Below are 23,115 nucleotides of genomic sequence, written 5' to 3'. Positions count from 1 at the left end.
GGTCAGAAGACTTGGGTTTCCCACATAATTCATAGAGCCTGGCTCTGGTGGTAGAGAATGGTCGCAGGCTTACTATTGTCACCTGCATCCCCAAAGGGGCAGAGAGGGTTAGAGACAGGTGGACTGAGGTCCCAAAAGAACTAGTGCCTTGGCGAAGCCCATCAGTGAGTTTGAAGCAGAGCTCTTGTCACAGATCCCTGCCTTGTGTATATCCCCATCCTGGCAGCTTTGTCCTGACTCACTGTGTGACTTCAGGCCAGTGAGTCCTTTTAACACCCGTGAGTGTCTGTCTGATCTGGAAAGTGAGGGTGGCAGTCTCTCTCCCCATGGACACCGTAGGAGTTAAGATGGTAGTAAATGTAAAGGTAGGAGTGAGGGTGCTGGGGAACGGGGGGCCTGGCTGCAGAGCTGCAGGGCAAGTAGACGAAAACTAGTCAGCGGTCCAGTGGCCGGGGCAGGAGGCAAATGCTGCCTTGCTTTTCACAGGGACATCTTTGAACGGGTCATTCATCTCAGCCTGGCCCCCAAGCGAATGAAATTCTTCTTCAAGCGCTACCTGGACTATGAGAAACAACATGGCACTGAGAAGGACGTGCAGGCAGTAAAGGCGAAGGCCCTGGAATATGTGGAAGCTAAGAGCGCCATGTTGGAGGACTAGTGGCCAAGCTGGCCTTGGATGACCACATCAGCATTGAGCCAGCCCAGCTGAATCTCGGGCCCCTGGGCCGCCGGAAAACTGTGTTGCCTGAGGACTCTTATTTAAATGTTGCTTTTTCTGCAGCAACTTTATGGTAATCCTGTCAGGATGAAAAAGAATTTGAGCTTTCCTATAATTCCTTTTTGCATGTTTTATTTTAGTACTGCTTTATTTCATCCCCCCTCCCCCATTTTTAGAACAAGAGAGAGAAAGCACATATGAGGGGGAAGGGGCAGAGGGAGAGAGAGAATCTCAAGCAAACTCACCGCTGAGCATGGAGCCCAACATGGGGCTCGATCTCACAGCCCCGAGATCATGAGCTGAAATCAGGGGTCAGACGCTTAACTGACTGAGCTACCCAGGTGCCCATTTTCCCTTTTTCTGAGGTTGCTATAAACAGCAGGCTCTTGCACTCCTAAAAGAGCGAAGACTCTCTCCCTCTTGGGGGTTTCCTGAGGAGGAGGAACGGAGGGGCTGACTCCTGACGATCTTGTGGTCAGGATCCCACTTTGGTCCTGGCAGCCTCTTGGTCCGCCAAAGAGAGTCAGCAGAACCCAGGGAGCGGGCCTTCTCCCCTAGGTCTCGGAGTCTCTGGGCGTTCCCTCAACCTGAGCTCAGCCAGTTCTTGTGCCCTTTTATGGAGTACGTGAGGCTGGGACAGGAGAACAAAGGCAGACCCCTTTGGGGAGGACTATTGGGGAACCGGGCCATCTGAGAGGAAAGCCATAAGTATTAGCTTAAATTACCTGGTGGTGTTTCCTCCCAGGCTTACCAGGCCCTGATTATCTAAGGTCTCCAAGGAGGGTGTCTCATTTGTGAAATGGGGACAAAAAGTCCTACCTTGAAGAGTTGTTCTGTGGATGGAATGAGAATGTACGTGTGCTGCCACAGGGCCTGTGGGTAGGAGGCTTGGTTAGGGTGTAGACTGCCATGCTGTGTGAGCTGGGAAGAACTGCCGGTTTCTCCTTGTGGCTCCTCTGGGAAGAGGTTGCTGGGTGGAGGGCATTGATTGGTTTGATGGTTTTCCTTGAGACTGGAGGGAGTGGGGACAGGATGGGTCCCCTACACCCATACCTGCCTGTGACCATTGTAAACTTCCTAGAAAGATGGACTCCGTCTCCTTTCATCGCAATAATCCTGTATGTTTCAGAATTCTTGGACACCAGCACAGACCCTGTAGTTGTTGAAGCCAGTTCCTGTTTAGCTTGGTCTTAAGGGGGTTAAATATTTTCTTTGGCAGAGAGCTTCATGTGCCCTGAGAGTGGGAGAGCTTTTCCGTGGGAAGTGACTGGGTCGAATGCCAGGAAGCAGGACAGGGAGAGCATCAAAGGTTTTAGAGGTGGTGGAGGTGACCAGACAAGGGTGGGTGTGTGTGGGTGGGGGGAAAGGCCCAGCTGAGGCTGTCCTGGTTTTTTGGCGTTAGCACGGGCTGTAGGAGTCAGTCTGCCGTACTGAGTGTGCAATCTTCTGACTCATGAAATTGAAGCCAATTTTCCCTCTGAGAAAGGCCAGGTTTCACCTCCTCAAATCAAATCAGATAACTGGGTCTAATTGTCAAGACATCATCAGCCGTAGGGCCTTCCCAACACTTGGCTTTCTCCCTCCACCCCATCCTCCCTCCCATCCATTTTAATCTCACCCAGGGTGTCTCTGTCCCCCACCCCTCCCACAGAGGAGATGGGATTCGGGCCTGTCTCCATGGCTACCAGCCTACTGTGGCATGGCCCATCCAATCATGCAGACACCAAGCTAGTGCTTTATGCTAAGAAAAACTTTATCAAAAATTTAAGTATATAAAATAAAGCCAGAGGTGGATGTTGGAGGGCATCTCCCGGCTGAGCGCCCCCGAGCCAGGTACCCACGTGCAATCACGTGTACGTTAACCACACGGTATCCCGTACGAGGCGTCTGCTGGTGAGCTTCCCTGTCCCCTGGCTCCGCTGGCCATGGCTGCCGAGGCTTGGGGTCCCGCCAGTAAAAGGACGTCCGCATCATAGTTACGGAAGGACCAGTTCTACAGAAGGGTCTTTTCTCCCAAGCTGTTGACTGAGTGGTTGCTGTTTGTTGGTGGGAGAGGGGATTTCTTCAGAGCTGGGGCCTTCCTGTTGGAGTGGACCCCGCTGTCTCTCCTCACTCTCCACACCCCGGGCTACTTTGTGCTCCTGGCTTCTGGCCCGTTTCCCTCCCAAGTGAAAAAAAATCCCCTTCTGATGCTGGTGGGAGCAGGCATGGAGTTCAGTTTGAGACCAAGTACCGTCCCCTGCAGAGAGGGTGGGGGCCGGATCCCTAGGAGGCGAGCGGGGCCATCTCCACGGTCTCGGGCGCTGCCCCGTTGCCCGTCAGACCCTGGGCCCACTTGTGCAGGCGGCTGTAGAGCGGGAGGCCCAGGTTCTCGCGGTACAGATAGACGCCGGTGATGGCGTTCCACTGCGGCCGAGGCTGTGTGCCTTCTACCGGGAACCTGGCCACCAGCTCTTCGTCCTCCTTGCTGAGCGCCACGAAGCCGAAGAAGCGGCGCACGTTGTTGGCGGCCAGCACCCGGGAGTGCACCTCCGCCGTGCGCTGGAAGAGCTGGTCCTCGCTGGCGCGGTACTGCGCCCAGTAGGCCTCCTGGCGGTAGCTGAGCGGCGAGCAGTAGTGCTTGAGGCACTTGGTCAGGAACACCAGGATGGCCACCACGCCGATGAGCAGCCACCCGAAGAGCTGGCCAGGGAAGGGGCAGGTTTGAGGAGGGGCAAGGGGCTGCCTGGACCCTCACCCGCCCCAGGAAGAAGCCGGACAAGCAGGTCAGAGGGCTTGGGCTGGGCTGACGCTGTGGGCCACACCCTCTGAGAGCATCTTCTCCCTCTCTGAGGGAAGCCAGCCCTTCCGGCTGGGATTCCACTCTGTCCTCACTCCTTCAAACTCATGCTCTGGTTTTGGGTTTTTTTTTTTTTTAGAAAAATCTTGGGCTCCTTCCTGTCCCCCACGTGCCCTGCTGCTCTGAGGAGCACTTCCAGCTGCGTGTTCTGCCCAGGCCTCTGCCCTGACGGACCCGTGCTCCCTCAGAAGTGAGCCACGGCTGAGGCTAGGATCAGGGCAGCAGCTGCCGCTTCCTGGCTCAAGGGACTCCCTGAGGTCAGCAACACCTGGGCTCCCTCAGTGCTGGGTTGGGGTCCTTCTGGGGATAGAAACTTGTCAACTCCTAGCTGACAGCAGATATTTTGTAAACTTACAGGGGCTCGTGCTCAATCTGGGACAAGTAGCGATGACTGGGATCAAGCTGAAGTCTGAGCCCGAAGAACGTTCCTTTAATGTTTAAAACTTGCCTCACCAAGTCCTAAGCCAGATCTAGTGCTTTCCTGGAGACCCTAGCCCCCGAGGACTAGCTCTGGCTTCAACACTGGACCCCCCGTCCCCAGTACCTCCCCATCTGCCATAGCCTAGGGAAGAAGGAAGAGGAGCTTCCCCTTGCACAGCCTTACCTGGGACTCATACTTGAGCCTGCGGGTGACCTCCTCCCGGAAGCCCGACATGTTGGCAGGGCCCTCCCCGCAAGGGAACCTGGCCAGGATTTCGGCTGCATGGGCTGGTGGGAAGCCCTTCTCCCCGGCTGTGAGGGAGGACGGGTCCACAAACTCGCTGAGAGCACACACGTAGGCCTCCCCTCGAAGCAGGGAGATGACAGACCAGGTGACGGGGGCCACAGCCGCACGGCCCAGGATGGAGCTGAGGAGGAGGAAGTTGGGGGCGGCCGAGCAGTTCTTGGTCCTCCGGTACTGGCACTCGGCGACTAGGTTCCAGGTGTGGTTGTTGAGGATGACCCCGATGAGGAAGAGCGCCAGGGCCGGCACACCGATGGCTGTCAGCCCATACAGGTAGTTGCGGGCGGGCGAGCAAGGGCAGTGGAAAGCCACCACGGAGAACAGCTCCTGACTGCCTACTGTGCCCAGTGCCACCAGCCCATTAAAAATCATTACGTCCTTGCTCTTGAAGAAGAGTGATAGGAAGCGGAAGTTCTCTGCAATCAGGGCTGCCATGGTGCTGCGTCAGTGGCGGGGACCGTCGGCAAGGCTGGGGTTGGGGGAGACCAGGATCAATGCTTCCTGATGGTTCCTGATGGGACTAGGAGGGAATGGAGGCTGGTGGGTATCTGAAGGCAGGGCACGGTCTTGCCATTTTATCTCCTCCAGTGGCCAGCCTGGTGCTTCCTATAGGATAAAGGAAGCTGATAAATGTTTGCCTTGGAAAACTGTAAGGAATCGAGGGGATCCTGTATGGCCAAGCTAGTGAGAAAGGAGGAGGCTTAGGGAACCCTGGGACCTTGGGGACATGGTGACAGCTGCTCACTGAGCTCCCGCTGGGTGTCAGGTGCTTTCTATCCCTCACTACCCATCATCATGATCCCCCAGGGAGCTGCCCAGTCCCGTGTGCATAGAGGTGAGGGGCTTGCCCGGGACATAAAAGCGGCAGAGCTGAGATTCAGGCTCAGGTCCGTCTGCCTCAGGCACTTGGGTTCTTGTTAAAACCACAGGCTTCCCTTGCTGTCGGGATTAAGGATGGCCCTGTGGCGCCAGGGAAGGTGGGGTCCCGGTAGTTCTAGGACGCTGAGGGACCTAGGACTATTGGGGGCTGTTTCCTCCAGGCCTCTAGCCCATGGGCACCCCAGCTGCAGTGGGTGTCCTGGGGGAGCAGTGGGTGTCCTGGGAGATAAGGGCATGGGTTTGCCTCAGTGGCATGGGGTGGTGTGGAGGAGAGAGTCTCTGGTCAGTGCCCAGCGAGGCACAGTGTCCCAGAGTTCATGAGAACTTTCCATTTTAGAGACCTCAGAGTCCAGACTGGTTTAGGAGATTCTGGCTGTCAATACATCCCATGACTTTTCTCTGGGTCTGTATCCTCATCCGTGAAAAGAGGATAAATCCTCCTGGCCCTTGGTCTCCCCGTAGGGATGCTGGCGGGAAAAGAAAGGGAATAAATGATGCCTGACCATTGTCCTCCGTGTGAGACCCTCCATTTCACCCTCACCTCCCAGAGGTGAGGCAGTGGGGATGATTCTCCTTCCTGCCAAGATCTGAGGCCTAAAGAGGAGAACACGCCTCACTTGAGGCCATGACAGCACGGAGGTGTCTGGGCAGGACTTCTGAGCCTAACCTAAGGAGGTTTGGGAAGCAGACAAGGGTGAGTCGAGCCAAGTGAGTCCTCTGTTTTCTTAGTCTCCGGCCCTTGCTCTGTGCTCATCCATGGGAGTCCTGGGGAACATTCCCTTCCCCACCCGTTACCCCTGCCCTATGTAGCAGCCTCCCAGGGGGCTGCCCAGCCTACCAGTGACAGAGAATGGAGGCCGAGGCTCGACCATTCCCACCAGCCCATCCCCAGTTTGTTCGGCCATGATCTGGGCTCCAGTGTGCCAGGAAGTGGGCTCCCTTTCTAGGCCCCACCCACACAAGCAGAGACACAGCCTAGGGTGTGGCCCATGTTCTCCCCATCTGGGGGTTGAAAAACAAAACTCCACAGCCAGAAGCAGCCAGGGAATGGAGGGATAGGGTGGGCAGCAAACAGAGGTGGGGAGACCGGCCACATTTCCTTCTGTGCCTCTTTACGCCAGCAGTACCCCCCCCCACCCGCACCACGCCAGTCTCTGCCAGTGTTGCCAGATGGGATGGGCAGAGCTCGGTGACCACGTGGGGAGCCAGGAGGAGGAGGGATCTGACTCTTCCTCCCAAGCCCAGGGCAGGGACTCCATCCTACACCCTGGGAAAGAGTTTGTAATGTTGCCAGGACTGAATGGGTTAAAGGCAGGCTCCTCTCTTCCTTTTCGCCTCTTGACTTCAGGGCTTCTCATGAGCTTTCATGGGGCCCTGGGTTCATAAACTGCCCAAAGTGGGGTACAAGATATCAGAACACAGAGGATGGTGAGCAGTGGAAGGATGAGGCCATCATCTGAGACTCCTGAAACATCTGGGCCTGGGTGGGACCTGCTACAACAGCAGTCAGGGCAGAAGACAAGACAGCCTGGGAGAGGGCCGCCCAGAGGAGCCTCAGTGAGAGGCCCTTCTCCTCAGGACAATCCCTTTGGGCAGCCTTGAGCAGTCCTGCCATGCTCCCCCTGTTGCCTGGCACGCCCCAGGGAGGGGCCCTTCCTTACCTGGGGCCAGCTGTGGTGCCAACCAGTGGCTCCAGCCTTAGCGGGGCGTAGGCCTGCAGGGCGGGCCCCCCAAGTGCTGCCGGCGCTGCCGTCCACGGGCTCCCTTGTGCTTTCTTCTGCATCAGAGCAGGAAGCTTGAGACCAGCAGGGCCTGGGGCCGGTGGTGTTTTCAAAGAAACAGCAAGCTGCGAGTGGAAAAACAGCCTCCCTCCGGCGCCAGGCAGGGGAGGGCGGGCAGGGAGGGCGGTGCAAGAGGAGAGGAAGTTGGGCTGCCTGTTCAGCGGCCAGCGGCAGTGGCCCAGCCTGTGCCTGGCCTTGCCTTCCCCTCTGAGCCAGCTGCCCCGGCGGCCTGCACACCAGTGGGACCAGTTCCGGGGGGCCTGCTGGGACATCCTGCCTGGGCCTGCCCTCCCTGTCAGTTTCAGGAGCACTCTCCATGCCGGATTCCTGCTGGACCCCAGCAGGGTTGGGGGGGGGGGGCGGGCCATGCCATCAGAGTGATGGGGAGCCCTAGTAGGATGCACGGACCAGGGCCTCTGCACCTTATTCTGGCTCTTCTCCCTCAGAGCCCTCCTGCGCCTGCCCATCCTCCTCCTGACTGCTGACTCTTCTGTCCATACTTCAGCTGATTCCCAGGTATTGCTTCCAATCTCAGGAGGGCTGGCAAGTGATTCTCTGAGGCCCTGTGGGCAGAGCTCTGGGTGGTGGGTGGAAATTACAACAAGGCAGGTTTGTTACCATCAGAGCTGCCCAGCCTGTCCCAGAAAGTGGTCATGAGCTCCCCATCCGTGGGCATGTGCAAGCTGAGGCTGAAAAGTCATGGATCAAGAACGCTAAAGGGGAGAACCCTGTCCAGGGACAGGCTAGATGACACCTATGATTAAGGGAGACCCCCAGTCTCCCGTCAGTTCTGCAAGAGCTTGCGGTTCTAGGATGGTGGGACTGCTCAGTGCCATGCTGTGCTTGTCACGGGCAGCGATGAAGGGAAAGACCAGTGTTTATTATCCAGGTCCTCCCATGTGCCAAACACCACTCCAGATTCTTCCTCCAAAGTTACCCTTTTTATTCTCACCATGCTTGTGAAAAGTGGGTCCTTTTAAAGTTCTATTTTACAGATAGACACACTAAGGTTTAGAGGGATTTGGTGAGGTCTTACTGCGCTAGTTCTTGAACCCCAATCTGCTTGACCCAAACCTTTGTTCTTTGACATTTGTACCTCCTGATATCCTGGGCTGGCTTTTCGCACTGGAAGCCCCTCCCCACCCACCAACAGAGACCTGGTTTCTATGCCTTTGAACCCTGTCCTCATTCAGGGTCTTGATGAAGTCCCACCCCCAGAGGAGCCCTCCAGCCTCTCCATCAGCCTCCTGGGCCTACAAGGCTCATTCTTCTCCCAAACAATGAAAGGAATGCAGACCAGGTCTCAGAAGTGGGAATGGAGGGAAGAATAGATGGGAAGAAGGGAAATCATGAAAACAATGTTGCAGGAATCTACATTACATTAACCACCATGTACCTAGGGCCTGTTTTGTCCCACAAACTTCACACGCTTTGCCTGTTTTCTGATTACAACAACACCATCAGGTAGGTGCCCTCATCCCCGTTATATAGATAGGGAAACTGAGGCACAGAAAAGGAAGCAATTGGCCTGAGGGACACTCTAAGTGGTAGTGGTAGAGCCAGCCTTTGACCCAATTCTCTCTCGTTCTGGAGTCTGAGCTTTTTCCACTCTAGGCAGCTCCCCAACCCCACCCCTCCACCCTCATCCCTACCTCAGACCACAGCATCTTAGCACTCTGGAGCCCCCTCCCCAAGGGTAGGGGTTTTGAGAAAATGGAAAGATACCAGCTTCTTTTCTTTTCTAAATGCCCAAGCTCTGGGGAGGTCTGATTTCCCTGAGACTGGGATGTGAAGGAGGCATTCAGGTGGTCTCCAAGGAGCCCTCCAAGGGAGGATGGTGTGGTCTGAATGTGTCCCCCCAGATTCATGTGCTGAATCTTAACTCCCCAAGGGGATGGTGTGAGGGGGTGGGGCCTTTGGGAAGTGCTTAATCAGGAGGGCAGAGCTTCATGAATGGGATCAGTGCCTGGAAAAGAGGCTCCAGGGAGCCCCCTGCCCCTTCTACCTGTGAGGACATGGCAAGAAGTCCCTGATTTGGAACCAGGAAGAGGGCCTCCATTAGAATGTGACCTTCACAGGACCATGATCTTGGACCTCCCGCCTCCAGAACTGGGAGAAGTTAAGTTTTGTTGTTTCTAAGCGACTCAATCTGTGGTGTTCTGCTGTAGCAGCTTCACAAGGCTAAGACAGGAAGACTCTCGTGCTCAGGACTAAATAAATGTATAGTCCACTTGACAAGTGTTGAGTGGCCTCCATGTGACCACACGCTCTGGCTTCTGCTGAGTAGACCTAACTTCTGGCATGTTGTCTCCTCTCCTGCCACCGCAGGTGTGTTACATCAAGTGAGGCTGGGGGCCATGTCCTCACGGCCCAGCTACAGCCTCATTCAGGAGATGGACCCAAAGCAGAGGGTTCCTGCTTTGTGAGACAGCCAGCAGCCCTCCCACTCCCTGAGCCTTGAGCATAAGGGAACAGAGATCATAAAAATTCACAGCGAGGGTGGCCATGGGACCCAAGAGGAGACAGTGAAGTAGAGATGAACTGGCTGGGGAGGGGGCTGGGCAGGTGGGAGCTTGTCCACCCAGACCCCCCAGCCAGTTCTGAGGCCTTCTGACTAATACTGCTGTATTGCAGCTGGGGCACTGATGTCCCCTTCCAGCTCCCAGGTGAGCGCCTGTGCATGTGGGTCTGTCGCAGAGGTCCGCGCTGTGGCACCGGCAGGCTTCATTCACTTTTCCATCTCAGCTCACACTCTGCTGAAGTAGGTGGCCACCTCCTTGCGTGGAGCCTGGGGCCCGCCCCCCGCCCAGCCGTTGCCCAGCATGGGCTCCTCCTGGCCCAGCCGCAAGGGCGGCTTGCATTTGTGCCAGCTGGCCAGCAGCCTGTTCATGGTGCCTTGATCCGTGATGCCTCGTAGCTTCTCCCTCTCCTCCTCGGCCCCATCCGTGATCGCAGGGGCAGCTGAGCCATCAGGGGCCGTGGCTGCTGCCCCGTGGGTGTGACCCAGCTCCAGGTCGTGGTTCATGGCCTCGAAAAACTGCTGGATGCAGACCTTGGCGAAGGCCTTGGCGTGCTCCGTGCACGTCTCATCGAAGAGCTTGCGCTCGATGTTGATATAGTGGGCCCAGTACTTGCTTTGGAGGAAGGCGGCCTGGGTGAAGCAGGGCCGCACAGAGCGCACGACGAACGCCAGCAGCGTGGTCAGCAGCACAAAGGACCAGCCGAGGGCCTGCAGGGGAGAAGGGAGAGAGTGGCTGGCCCCGCCCTCTGGCCTCCCAGGCCTGTCTACATCCCCACAAAACACCCTCCCTCAGGGCCCTTAGGGGAGAGAGTGCAGACTAGGCAAATGATTTCCCCTCTTGGCTTCCGTTTCCTTTTCTGTCCAATGGGCATCTCGTGGAAATGAGATCCTCTGTAGAAAATGCCCCATGGGTGGGCCTGGCACTCAATACGTAGGAGATAACTGGGCAGACCTCAGACTGAGGCCGCCTGGCTTTGGAACCTGTCTCCAGTCCTTACTAGTTGACCAGGAGCAAGGTACCTGACTTCTCTGTGCCTTGGTTTCCCCACCTATAAAATGGGGCTGTTGGTAGTGCGGATCTCGTCAGGTTGTCATGAGGACTAAAGGTAATCACGACTAGCACAGTGCCTGGTACACAGTTGGTGCTCAGTAACGATGAGCCACTACGATTACGTCAACAGGCCCTCACTAACCATGCCTCTTCCTTGACCTCCTGAGGCAGAGGGACCCTCGTCTGAGCTTTGCTCCTCTCCTCCGGCTCCTGGTGTTGTCTACCTTTTGGGAGCTGGCCTTAAATGAGCCTCCTCTGTGTGGGCTCTGAGCTAGGCCTCAAGGGTCACAGAGACAAACCAGACACTTGCTCCAACTGTGCTGAAGAGCGCTAGACATTTGGGTGCCAGACCCGTTCTGCCAATCATTCAGCGACAGGCCTGGGGCAGGAGGCTCTCCTAAGCTGGGCTTCCGGGTCAGCCCGGAAGCTGCACAGAGAAGCGCTGGCCGGGTCAGGATGAGAGAGGTGGGTAAACGCCTGTAAACGGGGCCGGGGGCTTGTGGCCGAGCACATGCGGGCTGCCAGGCTATAGAGCACGTGTTGGGTCTGGGGGTGTAGGCATCTACTGTGCCCGTCGGACAGGCAACGTGGCCCCCGTGGGGCTGGATCTCCTCATATTTCTGGGAAAGCCGGAAGTCTGATTTTTGTGTGAAAATGTCTGGTTTTCCAACATTGCCGAGTTGAATTTTGAATTCACCCGGAAGGCCAGACGAAACATGTCCCTAGGCCAGGCAGCCTGCCCTCCGGGGGCCCTTTCAGTTCATGATGCAGTGGTTTAAAGGTCAGGCAGAGGGACAGCTGTCCAAGGCCCTGAGGCCTGGGAAAATGGCTCAAGTGCCCACAGGGAGGAAGTGGTTTAGAAGGAAAGCAAAGCTGGGACACTCGGAGCCACATTCACGTGGGGCCTCTGATGGGGATGTGGGCCCCACAGGAGGGCCAGAGCCAGGGAGCTGGTTGTCTGGACTTGCCAGAGCAGAGTGTTCCTCTAGCTCTGGTCCGGGAGGCCGGGGCCCCCGCATCCTCCCTGCCCTTCTGACATGGGGCTCCTTCCTCCCTGTGCTGTTATGACTGCAGGAAAGGCCTGGGGGCTTCGAAGGGGGGCGGGTCCAGAGGGGCAGAAGACAAGACAGTGGAGTCCTCCCCTGGATTTCCCTGTCAGTGGGCCCTCCAACCCTGCCTTTAGGGCATATCCCAACAGAGCATCCCCCTCACCCAAGCGCTCCCTTCCAGGGTTACTGGGACCCTCAGATCCCACTCTCTGAGAGTAGGGAAGCACCTGCTGGGGGCATTTGCTAGGGAAATGTACCCAAATGGCCCAGCCACCCACCTGCCTCACCACTGCTCTGGCCTGGAAGGAGAAAACGATGCAAATACACCAGGCTTCCCAGCTGGAGCTCTGGATGGAGGAGGTGGGGCTGGCCGAGCTATTAGGACTACTCTAGGGACCTCAAGACAGGACACAGGCCTCTGGACGAAGCTAGCCACAGCGCTTTTTCCAGGTGGCCTGGATCCAGGGAAGACACACAGCTCTGCCTTCAGAAGCCCTGGCCTCCGCTGGGATGTGCCCCTGCCCCAAAGACCTCCGACTGAGGGGAAGCCCCAGCCCAGTGTGGGGAGCTCCCATCTATGGGGTAAACATGACTGTGCCCTGAGGAAGCCCTATTTCAAGAGGTGGGGGATTGGACCTTTGCCAGAGGGACCCCGGGCCGTGAGGGAAGACCCAGGCCAAGGCCATGCCGCCCCCTCACCTGGGAGATGCAGCGCAGGTAACGCACGGCCACGTCGCGGGCCAGCAACCAGTCGCCATCATAGACGTCAGGGCAGGGCACCCGGGCCAGCAGGCGGGCGAGCTCGGGCGCAGAGAGACCAGGGGCCAGGCTGCCGTTGCCCAGCACCGTCACGGGCACGGCAGTGCAGAAGGCGCAGAGGAAGCATTTGCCATCCAGCAGCGTGACGGCCACCCAGACGATGGGCGCGATGAGGGCGCGCTGGGCCATGGAGCAGAACATGTACCGCAGCACGGCGGGGTCCTTGGTCCGGCGGCCTGGGGGCCGCTTCCACTCCTCGGCCAGCATGGACACGTTGTTGTTCACCACCAGGCCGAGCAGGAAGAGCACGAGGGGGGGCGCCAGCAGGATGCCCGCGCTGTAGGCCGCATTGTAGCCCGGCAGGCAGGGGCAGCTGAAATCGAAGGCAGAGTACATCTGGGCGCTGGCCAGGGCCATGATGCCGCAGATGCCGTTCATGAAGGACTCCTGGTTGGACTGCAGGAACTGGAAGATCATCCGGAACTTGTCCATTGTGCCCCCCTTGGGCCTGGAGGCCTCCTCACACCGCGCCCCTGCTTTAGGACAGCCCCGGGGGCCTGCTCCGCCTGGCAGGTGCCCGCTGCATGGCTGGGACAGGCAGAGCTCAGGGCCGTGGCTGAGGTCACTGTCTCTTTGAAAACCTTCTGGTGAGGGGCTGGCTGGGAAGGCACGCATCAGCCAATCCTGTGGGTCCTGCCCGGGTTCGGCCCCTCCCCTCCCTTCCTTGCCTGGATTTCTCTCTCCACGGCTGCCTCCAGCACTGGGAAACCACAGGGGTCACACCTTTTGGAGACCAGTTCTCTGTGGGTGTGAGAGGAGGCTCAGAGGCAGGCTGAGAAGACACTGTCTCAGCAGGGGTCGGGTGTGGGAGAAGCCAGGGCTGTGGCAGGGCCTGAGCTTCTTGACCTTTTCCCCTGGGTTCCTAGAAAGCAGGGGAGCTCTCCCCCTTCTGCACTTCCCAGTGGGTCTTTCCTCCATGCTGTATGAGGGCTCACGAGGGCTCCTCTGTCAGTGCAGACAGTGATGGTTTGACAAGGTAGTCACGGTGCTGATGGTGGCGGCTGTGATGGGGGCAGTAATGGTGGTGGGGATAGTGAAAGTGAGAGTGGTTCTGATGACAGTGGTGGAGGTGAACATGCTGTTGGTGCTGTTCCTGGTGGTGGTGGTGGTGCTGGTGATGGTGGTAGGGATGGCAGAGGTGGTAGCGGTCATGGTGGTGATGGGGTAGTGTTGATGGTGGTAGTGGGGATGGTGGTGGTGGGGATGGCAGTGTTGGTGGTGGGGATGGTGGTGATGGTCATGGTGATGGTGGGGATGGTGGTGATGGTCATGGTGATGGTGGTGGTGGGGATGGTGGTGATGGTCATGGTGATGGTGGTGGTGGGGATGGTGGTGATGGTCATGGTGATGGTGGGGATGGTGGTGATGGTCATGGTGATGGTGGTGGTGGGGATGGTGGTGATGGTGCTGTTATGGGGTAGCGTTGGTGATGGTAGTGATGGTGCTAGTAGTAGTGGGGATGGCAAGGTGGTAGTGGGGTGAGGATGGCAGTGGTGGCAGTGGTGATGGTGGTGATGGTGGGGATGGGGTAGTGTCGATGGCAGTAGTGGTGATGGTGGGGATGGGGATGGGGTAATGTTGATGGTGGTAGTGGGGATGGTCATGGGGATGATGGTGATGGCGCTGATGGTGGTGGGGATGGTAGTTAGGGTGGTGGTGGGGGATGGGGATGGCAGTGGTGGTAGTGGTGATGGTGGTGATGGTGATGATGGGGTAGTGTTGATGGCAGTAGTGGTGATGGTGGGGATGGGGTAATGTTGATGGTGGTAGTGGGGAGGGTGGTGATGATGGTGATGGTGGTGGGAATGGCAGTGTGGGTGGTGGGGATGGTGGTGACCGTGGTGGTCGTGCTAGTAGTGGTGGGGACGGCAGTTAGGGTCATGGTGGGAGTGCGGATGGCAATGCTGTTGGTGATGGCGGCCACAGTGGGGACAACAGTGGTGCTGGTGGTGGTAGTGGAGATAGGGCTCAGGTAGGCTGGCATAGTGTAAAAAGCCCTAAATTTGGAGTCAGAGGTCGGGGATCTGCAAGATTGTGGGGGTCTCCTCATGGCCAGCCAGGAAGCTATGCTTGCAAGCACATTGCAGGGGCTTTTATATTCTGTCTGCTCCTGTCTCTGTGGGCATGTCTGTGTGTTTAAAGACGGTGGATGACACATCCCTTCCGGGCTGCCCCTCCTACTTCTACTCCCCCAGATCAAAAATTAAAGAGGTGGTGCTGTGGGGTTCATGCCTGGAGTGGTGGCCTCCAGGGCGTCTGGGGAACCAGGCCAGGGCCCCTCCATCAGCATATCAAAGTGGGGTCAAGCTCAAAGTGCTCCCTTTGATGTTGCCCGCTCTCCCAGAAAAACAGGTCAGATCCAGCTCCAACCAAATGGAGCCCAAGCAGAGCAAGAGCCTGGATACGGAGGCTCTGTGGGGACCCCAGATCTGTGTGTCCCTGTGTGTGTCCACATGTGAGCTTCTTGTGGCTTTGGGCCTCTGTGTATGTGCATGTGTGCGAATGGCCATGGGAGAAGTCTTTATGTCTGTGTGTCTTTGTATGCCCAACAAGACGAGCCCTGCCTGGGACTTCCCCTGGGTCAGGCCCAATGCTGGCCCTCCACATGCATCACCTTGTGTAGCGCTCGTACAATCCTATGGCAAAGATGTTATTGTCCCCATTTTACAGAACTGGGGACTGTGGCTCAAGTTAATTTACTAGCTAAAGGGTTACATGACTTGTAGGTGGAGGAGCAGGATTTGAATTCAGACCAGGTGGGAGTTAGGGGATGGAGGAGGGGCAAGGAAGTGTGCTTTTGGCCTTCCTTCTTGGGCTGAATCAGGTTCTCTTATTCTACTAGTTTGGATGGAAATGCTAGTATATCACAAGTAGGATTTTGTGGGGAAGGATATTGGTCTCCTCCGTCCTCAAGCTTGAGCACCTGCGCTGGAGGTCCTTGGAGGATCTTTTCTGGGGGCTCTCCAGGGGATGACCCCACAGGTGGAGAGCAGGATGAAGGTGATCCAGCCAAGGAGGTGTCTGTTCCCAGACATCTGCTGCAGCATCAACGTGCGCGGTAGACAAAGTTTCTGAGCTCCTGGCAGAGCCTAGTACATAGCCCCACATGTAGAGTGGTGGGGTGGGGTGGCGCAGGAGCTCTGGAGCTCAGAAGGAGTGTGGCTTCAGGGGCTGCCTGGAATCTCTGTGGGTCCCTGTTTGTAGATGATGGGTCCTTTCAGTGACACCGGAGCTGGCTACCAGCTCGAACCTCTTTTTACTCTATGCTGGGCTGCTTACATTCTCTGCCAATTCTAACTTCAACATTATTTTATGTTTCTTAAAGATATTATTTATTTATTAGACAGCGAGAGACACAGCGAGAAAGGGGATACAAGCAGGGGGAGTGGGAGAGGGAGAAGCAGGCTTCCTGCTGAGCAGGGAGCCCGATGCAGGGCTCTATCCCAGGACTCTGGGATTATGACCTAAGCCAAAGGCAGATGCCCAACGGACTGAGCCACCCAGGTGCCCCTTCAACATTATTTTAAAATACTTGATAAAAACAGTTTGCTTGGGGTCCACCTGGGTGGCTCAGTTGGGTAAGCACCTGTCTTTAGCTCTGATCATGATCCTAGGGTCCTGGGATCGAGTCCTGCAATGGGCTTCCTGCTCAGAAGGGAGTCTGCTTCTCCCTCTCCCTCTGCCCCTGCTCCCTGCTTTCTTGCATGCTCTTGTGCTCTCTCTCTCTCTCTCTAACAAATAGATAAAATCTTTAAACCACCCCCAAGAAACCCAGTTTGACTGAATTCTAAACACTCTATTCTCATTATCATGAGAATTTTATTGACAGTTACGGCAAATAAATGAGTGTTAGGTTCTTTACACACTATTCAAACTCTTGTAAATTTTTGTAAAGATCATTAAACAGCCTTGAGGTGGGGGTTGGGATAAATGGGTGAAGGAAATCAAAACAAACTCCCGTTATAAGATAAGTCATGAGGACATAATATATGGCATGGTGACTACAGATAATAGCACTATATCATATATTTGAAAGTTGCTAGGAAAGTAGATCTTAAAAGTACTCTTCACAAGAAAAAAAATGTTCTAATTCTACATATGTGATGGGTGTTAACTAGACTTACTGTGGTGAGCATTTTGCAATCTATACAAATATCTCATCATTAGGTCATGCACCTGACATCACCATCATGATATATGTCAATTACATCTCAGTTAAAAGAAAAAAAAAAAAGCCTTGAATAGGAACTGGTCATTTCATGCAAAAAAACAAAAAAACAAAAAACAAAAACAAAACAAAACAAAAAAACTGATGCTAAAAGGTTGTGCTCATCGAATTTCCCAAATTTCTCATTTTAAGAGGTCTGGGAGATTTCATTAGGATATTTTACACCAATTCAGTCTCTAATATCTTTCCTAGTACTTTGTATCACAGCTTTCTTACCATAATTATAGAAGATAAGGAAGATGTGATTTTTTTTGTTCCTCACCAGGCTCTAATAGACAGATGTCTCTAACTCCCCTCGGTTTGCCCCAGTGTCTTCTACCAAGGTTATCAGTGTGTTGATCCACTGTGATGGGAAGGTTAGGAACTTCTGCCTCTAAAGTGGGGGTGGGGTGGGGCAGGAGCAGGTGCTCTACGGGGTAGAAGGAGGAGGTGGCCTCCTGAGTACCAGCAAAGGCCAGAACTGAGTCAGCGACCACAGGAGGGACACAAGGCTGCTTGGGAACAACTCCTTAGCCATTACCCCTTTACTTGTGCTGTCCCCACTCTGGGAACACCAGCTGCCCTCATTCTGCTCACTGAAATCCGTCTCATTGAACAATCAAGAAACCACATCACAGAATAAGGTTAAGAGCAACCTAGCCGCTGACCTGGGTTCAAGTCTCAGCACCCCCTTACTCAGCAGCCACGGACCTTGGTCAGGTGATTTCTCCTGTAGGTAAAATTAGGTGCTACAGTCTTCTCATTTGTGGAGTGGGGAGAATTAAAGAGCTTACGTCTCAGGCTGTTGTGAGAATTCTGGGGATGCTGCGGGTAGAAACTGAGTGCAAGGCAGGGCCCTCAGTGAGCTCTCAGGAAATGACTCTGATAACCTTGAATGGTAATGATGATCATCTCTGCACTGGAGTTGCAGTAGTGCATTTTAAAAATCTATACTGGGGTGCCTGGGTGGCTCGGTCATTAAAGTTCTGCCTTTGGCTCAGGTCATGATCCCAGGGTGCTGGGATCGAGCCCCGCATCAGGTTCCCTGCTTGGCGGAATGTCTGCTTCTTCCTCTCCCACTCCCCCTGCTTGTGTTCCCTCTCTCACTGTGTCTCTCTCCGTCAAATAAATAACTAAAATCTTTAAAAATAAACAAAAATAAATAAATAAATAAAATCTATATTAGTTTCCCATTACTATAGAAAATTACCCCAAGTTTATTGGCTCAAAACCACACAAGTATATTCTCTCATAGTTCTGGCAGTGAGGGGGGCGGTGGGGGTTAGGAGTCTGAAATGGGTCACAGTGGGCTAAGAATCAAGGGCTTGGCAGCCTGTGTTCCAGGGGAGAATCCATTTCCTGGCCTTCCCTGGCTTGAAGAAGACAGCCACATTCCCCGGGTCCCCATCCCCATGGCCCTCCGCCCTCCACTTCCATCCTCACTTCTCTGCCTCTGACCCTCCTGCTACCCTCTTCTAAGGACACTAATCACATGGGTAGTCCTGGCTAATCCAGGAGAGTCTCTCATCTCAAGATTTTTAACCCAATCACACCGGCAGAATTCCTTTTGCAGGTAACACACTCACAGGTTCCAGTGACCGGGAGGTGGCCTTGGGGGCCCATTACTCTTATCTACTGCAGCAGGATCTTTGGTAGAGCAGCTAGCTGTAACCCCGTGTCTTCTGCACCCCTGCCCCGTAGCTCTTAGATAGTGACTGGGCAGAGACCGAGAACAGGACGTCATGACCCTGCTCCAACTTTTGGATGACTTGGGCAGCAGACTTTCCCACAGCCGCCACTGTGGGATGTTCACCAGCCCCTTCCCCTCCTGCCTCTGGAAGTTGTCCTACCATCCACGCCAGTGCTGGCGAGGCCCCTCTGGCTTGGAAGAGTTAAGAGTGTCATGAAAAGTAGCATGCAAAGGGGGCCTCGGGGGGAGTGAGCGCTGTACCTCTAGGAAAATGCCCGATTTGCGTAGAAGGGCAGGCGTGTGTGGCTCTCCAGTGGGTACTGCCCTCTACCAGCAGCTGTGGGAACACCCAGAGAGCAGGGCCATGGAGGAGGCAAGGGCCATCAGCGAGATGTGCTTGGTGTTGTCAGGCTGTGTTATCAGAGGTATGAAGTCTTTACCCAAGAAGGATATAGTGCCACTCTCTTCTGCAGCATCCAAACTGTGTTGGAGGTTGTATCTTGTGGCAAAAACAAATAGGGCTCATCAAGTATTCTGTGTGCTTCCCTACAATTCCCAGCTTGTGCTCCAGGTAGATTGGGAGCATGTGGTTGAGTTCTGGCATGGAACCCCACACCTCTTACCCCTGTTCCTGCTCTTTTTCTTTCTGTCTCCCGGACCCTGGACACCAGTGTAACCGGTGCCTTTGGGCCCTGCCCATCCTTGCCGGTACTCACCTGTACGTTCCAAAGGCAGCTCACAGCACACCTGAGACATTTGGCCCCAGGCAAGCTGGAGGTGCCTCAGTGTCCCAAAAAAACGACAGTTAGAAATTGATAATAAACACTCCACTTTCCTCCCTCTGGGTTGGGATGACTCCGGAGCATGGCTCCCAGACTTGCTCACTGCAGTGACTGGCTGGCTCCCCACCTTTTGCTGGCTTTCTTTCCTTTCCTATATTACCTCCCCTGTGCCTTTTCCATGTTTCCTGGGAGCAACTTTTAACCTACTGAGCCACCCAGGAGCCCCTTCCTGGGAGCAACTTTTAAATAAACTAACGTACACTCACTTCCTTGTCTCAGGATCTGGGGAATACGATGTGTCTTGTATTCCCATCTTGTGCATCCCAAGATGGGGGGGGGGAGTCTCCATGCACTGGGTCCCCAGGGGACCAGAGGAGCCTCCCTCCTCCCCTCCTGCCCTCCCTTCCCTTTTACCTACCTTTTACCTGAGTGAGAAATCTCTTGCTGTGTTAAGGTGCTGACATCTGGTGTGATGTTGATTGCATTTTGTTTTTGTTTTTTAAGATTTTGTTTATTTATTTGACAGAGAGAGAGATCACAAGTAGGCAGAAAGGCAGGCAGAGAGAGAGGAGGAAGCAGGCTCCCTGCTGAGCAGAGAGCCCGACTCGGGGCTCGATCCCAGGACCCTGAGATCATGACCTGAGCTGAAGGCAGAAGCTTAACCCACTGAGCCACCCAGGCGCCCCTGACTGCATTTTGTTTTTACATCATGGTCTGACCTAACGGTGGTCTACTCTGTACATTGCATTTTAAGCAGGACACTGACAAACAAGAACATCCAGAGTTCTAGATATTTCTCACCTGCTATTTCTGCCCATTTCCACCCTAATACAGGTTCCATGAGCTCTTGCCTCCTTCTTCAGGGCACACTGGCCCTTACCAAGCTATTCCCAGGCTGTAGATGATGTGATCTTTTACGAGTGGACATCTGGGGGACGCCTGGGTGGCTCAGTTGGTTAAGCAGCTGCCTTCGGCTCAGGTCATGATCCCAGCGTCCTGGGATCGAGTCCCACATCGGGCTCCTTGCTCAGTAGGGAGCCTGCTTCTCCCTCTGCCTCTGCTGCCATTCCGCCTGCCTGTGCTCGCTCTCTCCCTCTCTCTCTCTGACAAATAAATAAAATCTTTAAAAAAAAAAAAAAGAGTGGACATCTGGGACGCCTGGGTGGCTCAGTTGGTTGGGCGATTGCCTTCAGCTCAGGTCATGATCCTGGAGTCCCAGGATGGAGTCCCGCATCGGGCACCCTGCTCGGCAGGGAGTCTGCTTCTCCCGCTGACCTCTCTCCTCTCATGCTGTCTCTCTCAACTAAATAAATAAAATCTTAAAATAAAATAAAAGAGTGGACATCTGATTCTATACCACATTCTTAACTCCCTTCAATGGTTGAAGTAAAAAAGTCCTTACCAGGCTCTGTAGGCCCAGGTGAGAGCCGACCCCTGGGGCCACTCTGCTTCCAAGCTTCCAGCTCAGTTGTCTGTCTGTACTTCCTCAAATGGGATATACCCGTCCCCGCCTCAGAACCTTGCGTGTGCTCTGTGCCTTCTTGTATCCTTAAGACAGACTGATGATCGGTCTGCAGAGAAGTTCCTGAACCCTTAGCTTGGACAGTTCTGCTGACACGGACTTTCACAGCCCCCTGAGTGTACTTTCCCTTCCCAGCACTGATCTGATAACAATTTCAATTCCGTATTTTGGAGGGTGTGTTTATTTAGCATCTGGGGCTCCCCTTGGATCATAAATGTCAAGGGCCCACACCTCTTTTGTTCACTGCTGGGTTTCTAGTGCTGGGCCCGGTGTGGCTGGTTCAGCAGACATTCAGTTAGTAAGTGCTGAATGAATAAATACATGAATAAGCAAATAAGGGGGAAAAGTGAGCCTTAGATCAAGAGAAGTTTGAGAGGAGGCAGGAATTCAGATACAAGGAGGGAACAGTCCTGCCACACTGGCTTGCCGTCAGGGTTAGGTTCTGTGAGCAGAGTGGGGAGGGCCGAAGAGCAGGTCCCTCCTTCACACGAAGGGGGCCTGGGTGGGAGGGGCGGGCAGGAGGGGCTGGTGCCCAGTCAAAGCTCATTACCATGGTAACAACCAATGTCACCTCTGTTCTGCCACCCCAGACCATCTCTCATGGCTCTTCTCTAGCTCTTCAGGGATGCTCATCCTACAGCTCTCCCTGCCCTTCCCCTGCAGAGCACATGAAGCAGAGAGAAGGGGAGGTCATTTTATTGGGCCCCAAAGAGCTGGGTTGAGCTGGGAGAGAACTCCTTTACCTTCTATGAAACCCTGGAAGTAGAAGTGTATTAGCGTGGACATGACTCCTCTATTCTCATCGTACTTTAGGGTCCTGGTGTCTTTCCCTAAACAGGGGTGCTGAGGATCCCTGCCATGTCAGTATCCTAAAACAGAGCAGGGTCCAAACCTCTCACTTGTTCTTTATAACCCTGGGTGTGTGTGTTGGGAGGCACATGCCCAGGACTTAAAAGGAATCCTACAGAAACGCAGCCATCTGCTTCACCAGGACACCTCCCTGGGTGAGCCATCCCCCTGCCCTGGACAGTTACCAAAAACCCATCATTTTTCCCTCAGTCTTCCCACTCCTGGGTCTCTCTGAAGCTTTGGGTTTATAGCTTATCCTTCCCCCATCCTGAAATTCACCCGTCCCTGGCCTTTTTCCGAACTCTTCCTCTATGATTTTTCCTCTTTCTCTCATTTACTGCCCCCTCTTGGTCCTCCAAAGCTCTAAAGGTCTTGGTCCTTCCTCTTCTCACTCAAGCTTCTCTCTCTTTCTGGCCCTGCCCATTTCCGCAGCTTCAAACATCACTGCCACCTCCTTCCTCCGGACCTTGCTCCCATGTGCTTGCCTCTCCTGCCGGCAGGATCAAGCCAGAGTCCTGACCTAAACCCCCAAGGCTCCCATCATCTTCCCCTTCTCATGCAGAGCTGCCGCTGTCCAGGCAGCTTCTAGTTCTTTTCTGCCTTGCCCAGCCGGCCACTACTCTCTGCCTCTCCAGGCCTTCCATCAATACTTGCTGAATGAATAAATGACACATACCCTGCCCTCCCCCCACTCCTTTGCCTTTGTTCCTGCTGTTTCCTCCCTGCAGGTGCCCCGCAGCCCCACCCCCATCTCGCTCTCCATAGACGAAACCATCCCCCCTCCTTCCAGACCCATTCAAGTGAAGCCTTCCCTGATCCCCCAGCTTGGAGCCATTCTTCTCCATGCTAAATCTCTGCAGCACGGGGCTTGCCTCTATCATCTCATCTTTTGCTCTGGATTCTCTTTGTTTCTGTACCCATCTCTGTCCCTATATCAGACAGGGAGCTCCTTCAAGGGAGGGTGTATCATCTGCGTAGTCTCCCCTCCCCATTCCCTGGCACGATGCTTGTTGGACACGAGGTGCTTTATAAGTGCACAGTACAAGGAGGCAGCGGTATTGACTGTAATTGGTGGCTGTTTTCTGGGCCAAATGCTGCTTTCTTGCAGCCCAAAGTGGGGACCCTGAGCCTGCTTCCCCTGAGCTGAGAGTTCCCCTGGGCTGACTGGGCCATCTCTAAGACTTCTGCCCTTCTTCCCCACTCAATCCCTGCTAGCACTTTTGTTGAATCGTGCTGCATTTCAAACATTTGCATGGCCTGACCACAGCAGGGTAGGTGGGGGGAGTCTGGGCAGCGAGGATTGTCTGATCATACAGGTCTCTTGGCAAGAGTTCAGGAGAGCAGAGCTTGCTGGACACAGAGGGGGCTGGTCTCCAGTGGGAGCATCCAGGGGCCCTCCAGGACCCTGAGGACCAGAAAAGTATGGGGTGACTCAGGTTTGTCTGTGGTCACCATCTGTCTAATGGAGGCACCAGCAGCGCGTGTGTGGGGGGGGTGGGGGTGGTGAATGAGTCATCAGGGAGGGGCAGAGGTCCAGAGGAGCTCAGAGGCTAGATCTTCCCAACCTTTCCTGTTTGGGCTGCCAGAGACAGAGTGGCTGTTCTTCCAGCAAGACTTCACCCTGGTGTTTTAAGGGCTTTGCTTCCTAGCCAGAACCCACACTCACTCTTGGCGCAGAGGTTCT

At 54.9% G+C, this 23,115-nt stretch overlaps 3 protein-coding genes across 6 annotated transcripts in view; 1 reads left to right on the top strand and 2 right to left on the bottom strand.

The window, feature by feature from the left end:
• The window catches only part of PDCD11 (programmed cell death 11), a 43,322-nt gene extending 42,489 nt beyond the window's left edge, over positions 1 to 833 (top strand). For all 3 annotated transcript variants that reach the window (XM_004749342.3, XM_004749341.3, XM_045068915.1), the window contains exon 36: positions 487 to 833. In XM_004749342.3, the coding sequence (XP_004749399.1) occupies positions 487 to 658 (172 nt within the window). In that variant the 3' untranslated portion in view covers positions 659 to 833. The remainder of the gene's footprint in view (positions 1 to 486) is intronic.
• Positions 834 to 2,450: 1,617 nt separating this feature from the next.
• Positions 2,451 to 7,098, bottom strand: CALHM2 (calcium homeostasis modulator family member 2). Of its 2 annotated transcripts, none has more exons than XM_045068918.1 (3): positions 6,822 to 7,098; positions 4,162 to 4,801; positions 2,451 to 3,400 (listed from the first exon to the last, which is right to left on the bottom strand). In XM_045068918.1, the coding sequence occupies exons 2-3, from the start codon at positions 4,714 to 4,716 to the stop codon at positions 2,984 to 2,986; spliced, it is 972 nt and encodes a 323-aa protein (XP_044924853.1). In that variant the 5' UTR covers positions 4,717 to 4,801; positions 6,822 to 7,098; the 3' UTR covers positions 2,451 to 2,983. The 2 variants fall into 2 exon arrangements, with proteins under 2 accessions (XP_044924853.1, XP_004749395.1); XM_004749338.3 differs by having other exon boundaries at positions 4,162 to 4,887; positions 6,822 to 7,097.
• Positions 7,099 to 9,409: 2,311 nt separating this feature from the next.
• On the bottom strand, positions 9,410 to 12,996 carry CALHM1 (calcium homeostasis modulator 1). Its single transcript, XM_004749741.3, has 2 exons — positions 12,262 to 12,996; positions 9,410 to 10,170 (listed from the first exon to the last, which is right to left on the bottom strand). The coding sequence occupies exons 1-2, from the start codon at positions 12,994 to 12,996 to the stop codon at positions 9,688 to 9,690; spliced, it is 1,218 nt and encodes a 405-aa protein (XP_004749798.3). The 3' UTR covers positions 9,410 to 9,687.
• Positions 12,997 to 23,115: the final 10,119 nt, after the last annotated feature.

This window comes from Mustela putorius, unplaced genomic scaffold (assembly GCF_011764305.1).
Source record: "Mustela putorius furo isolate JIRA1106 unplaced genomic scaffold, ASM1176430v1.1 tig00003909_pilon_pilon_pilon, whole genome shotgun sequence".
Taxonomy (NCBI): domain Eukaryota; kingdom Metazoa; phylum Chordata; class Mammalia; order Carnivora; family Mustelidae; genus Mustela; species Mustela putorius.
The sequence above is the reverse complement of the archived record's forward strand: the minus strand, read 5'-3'. Positions and strand labels throughout refer to the sequence as shown.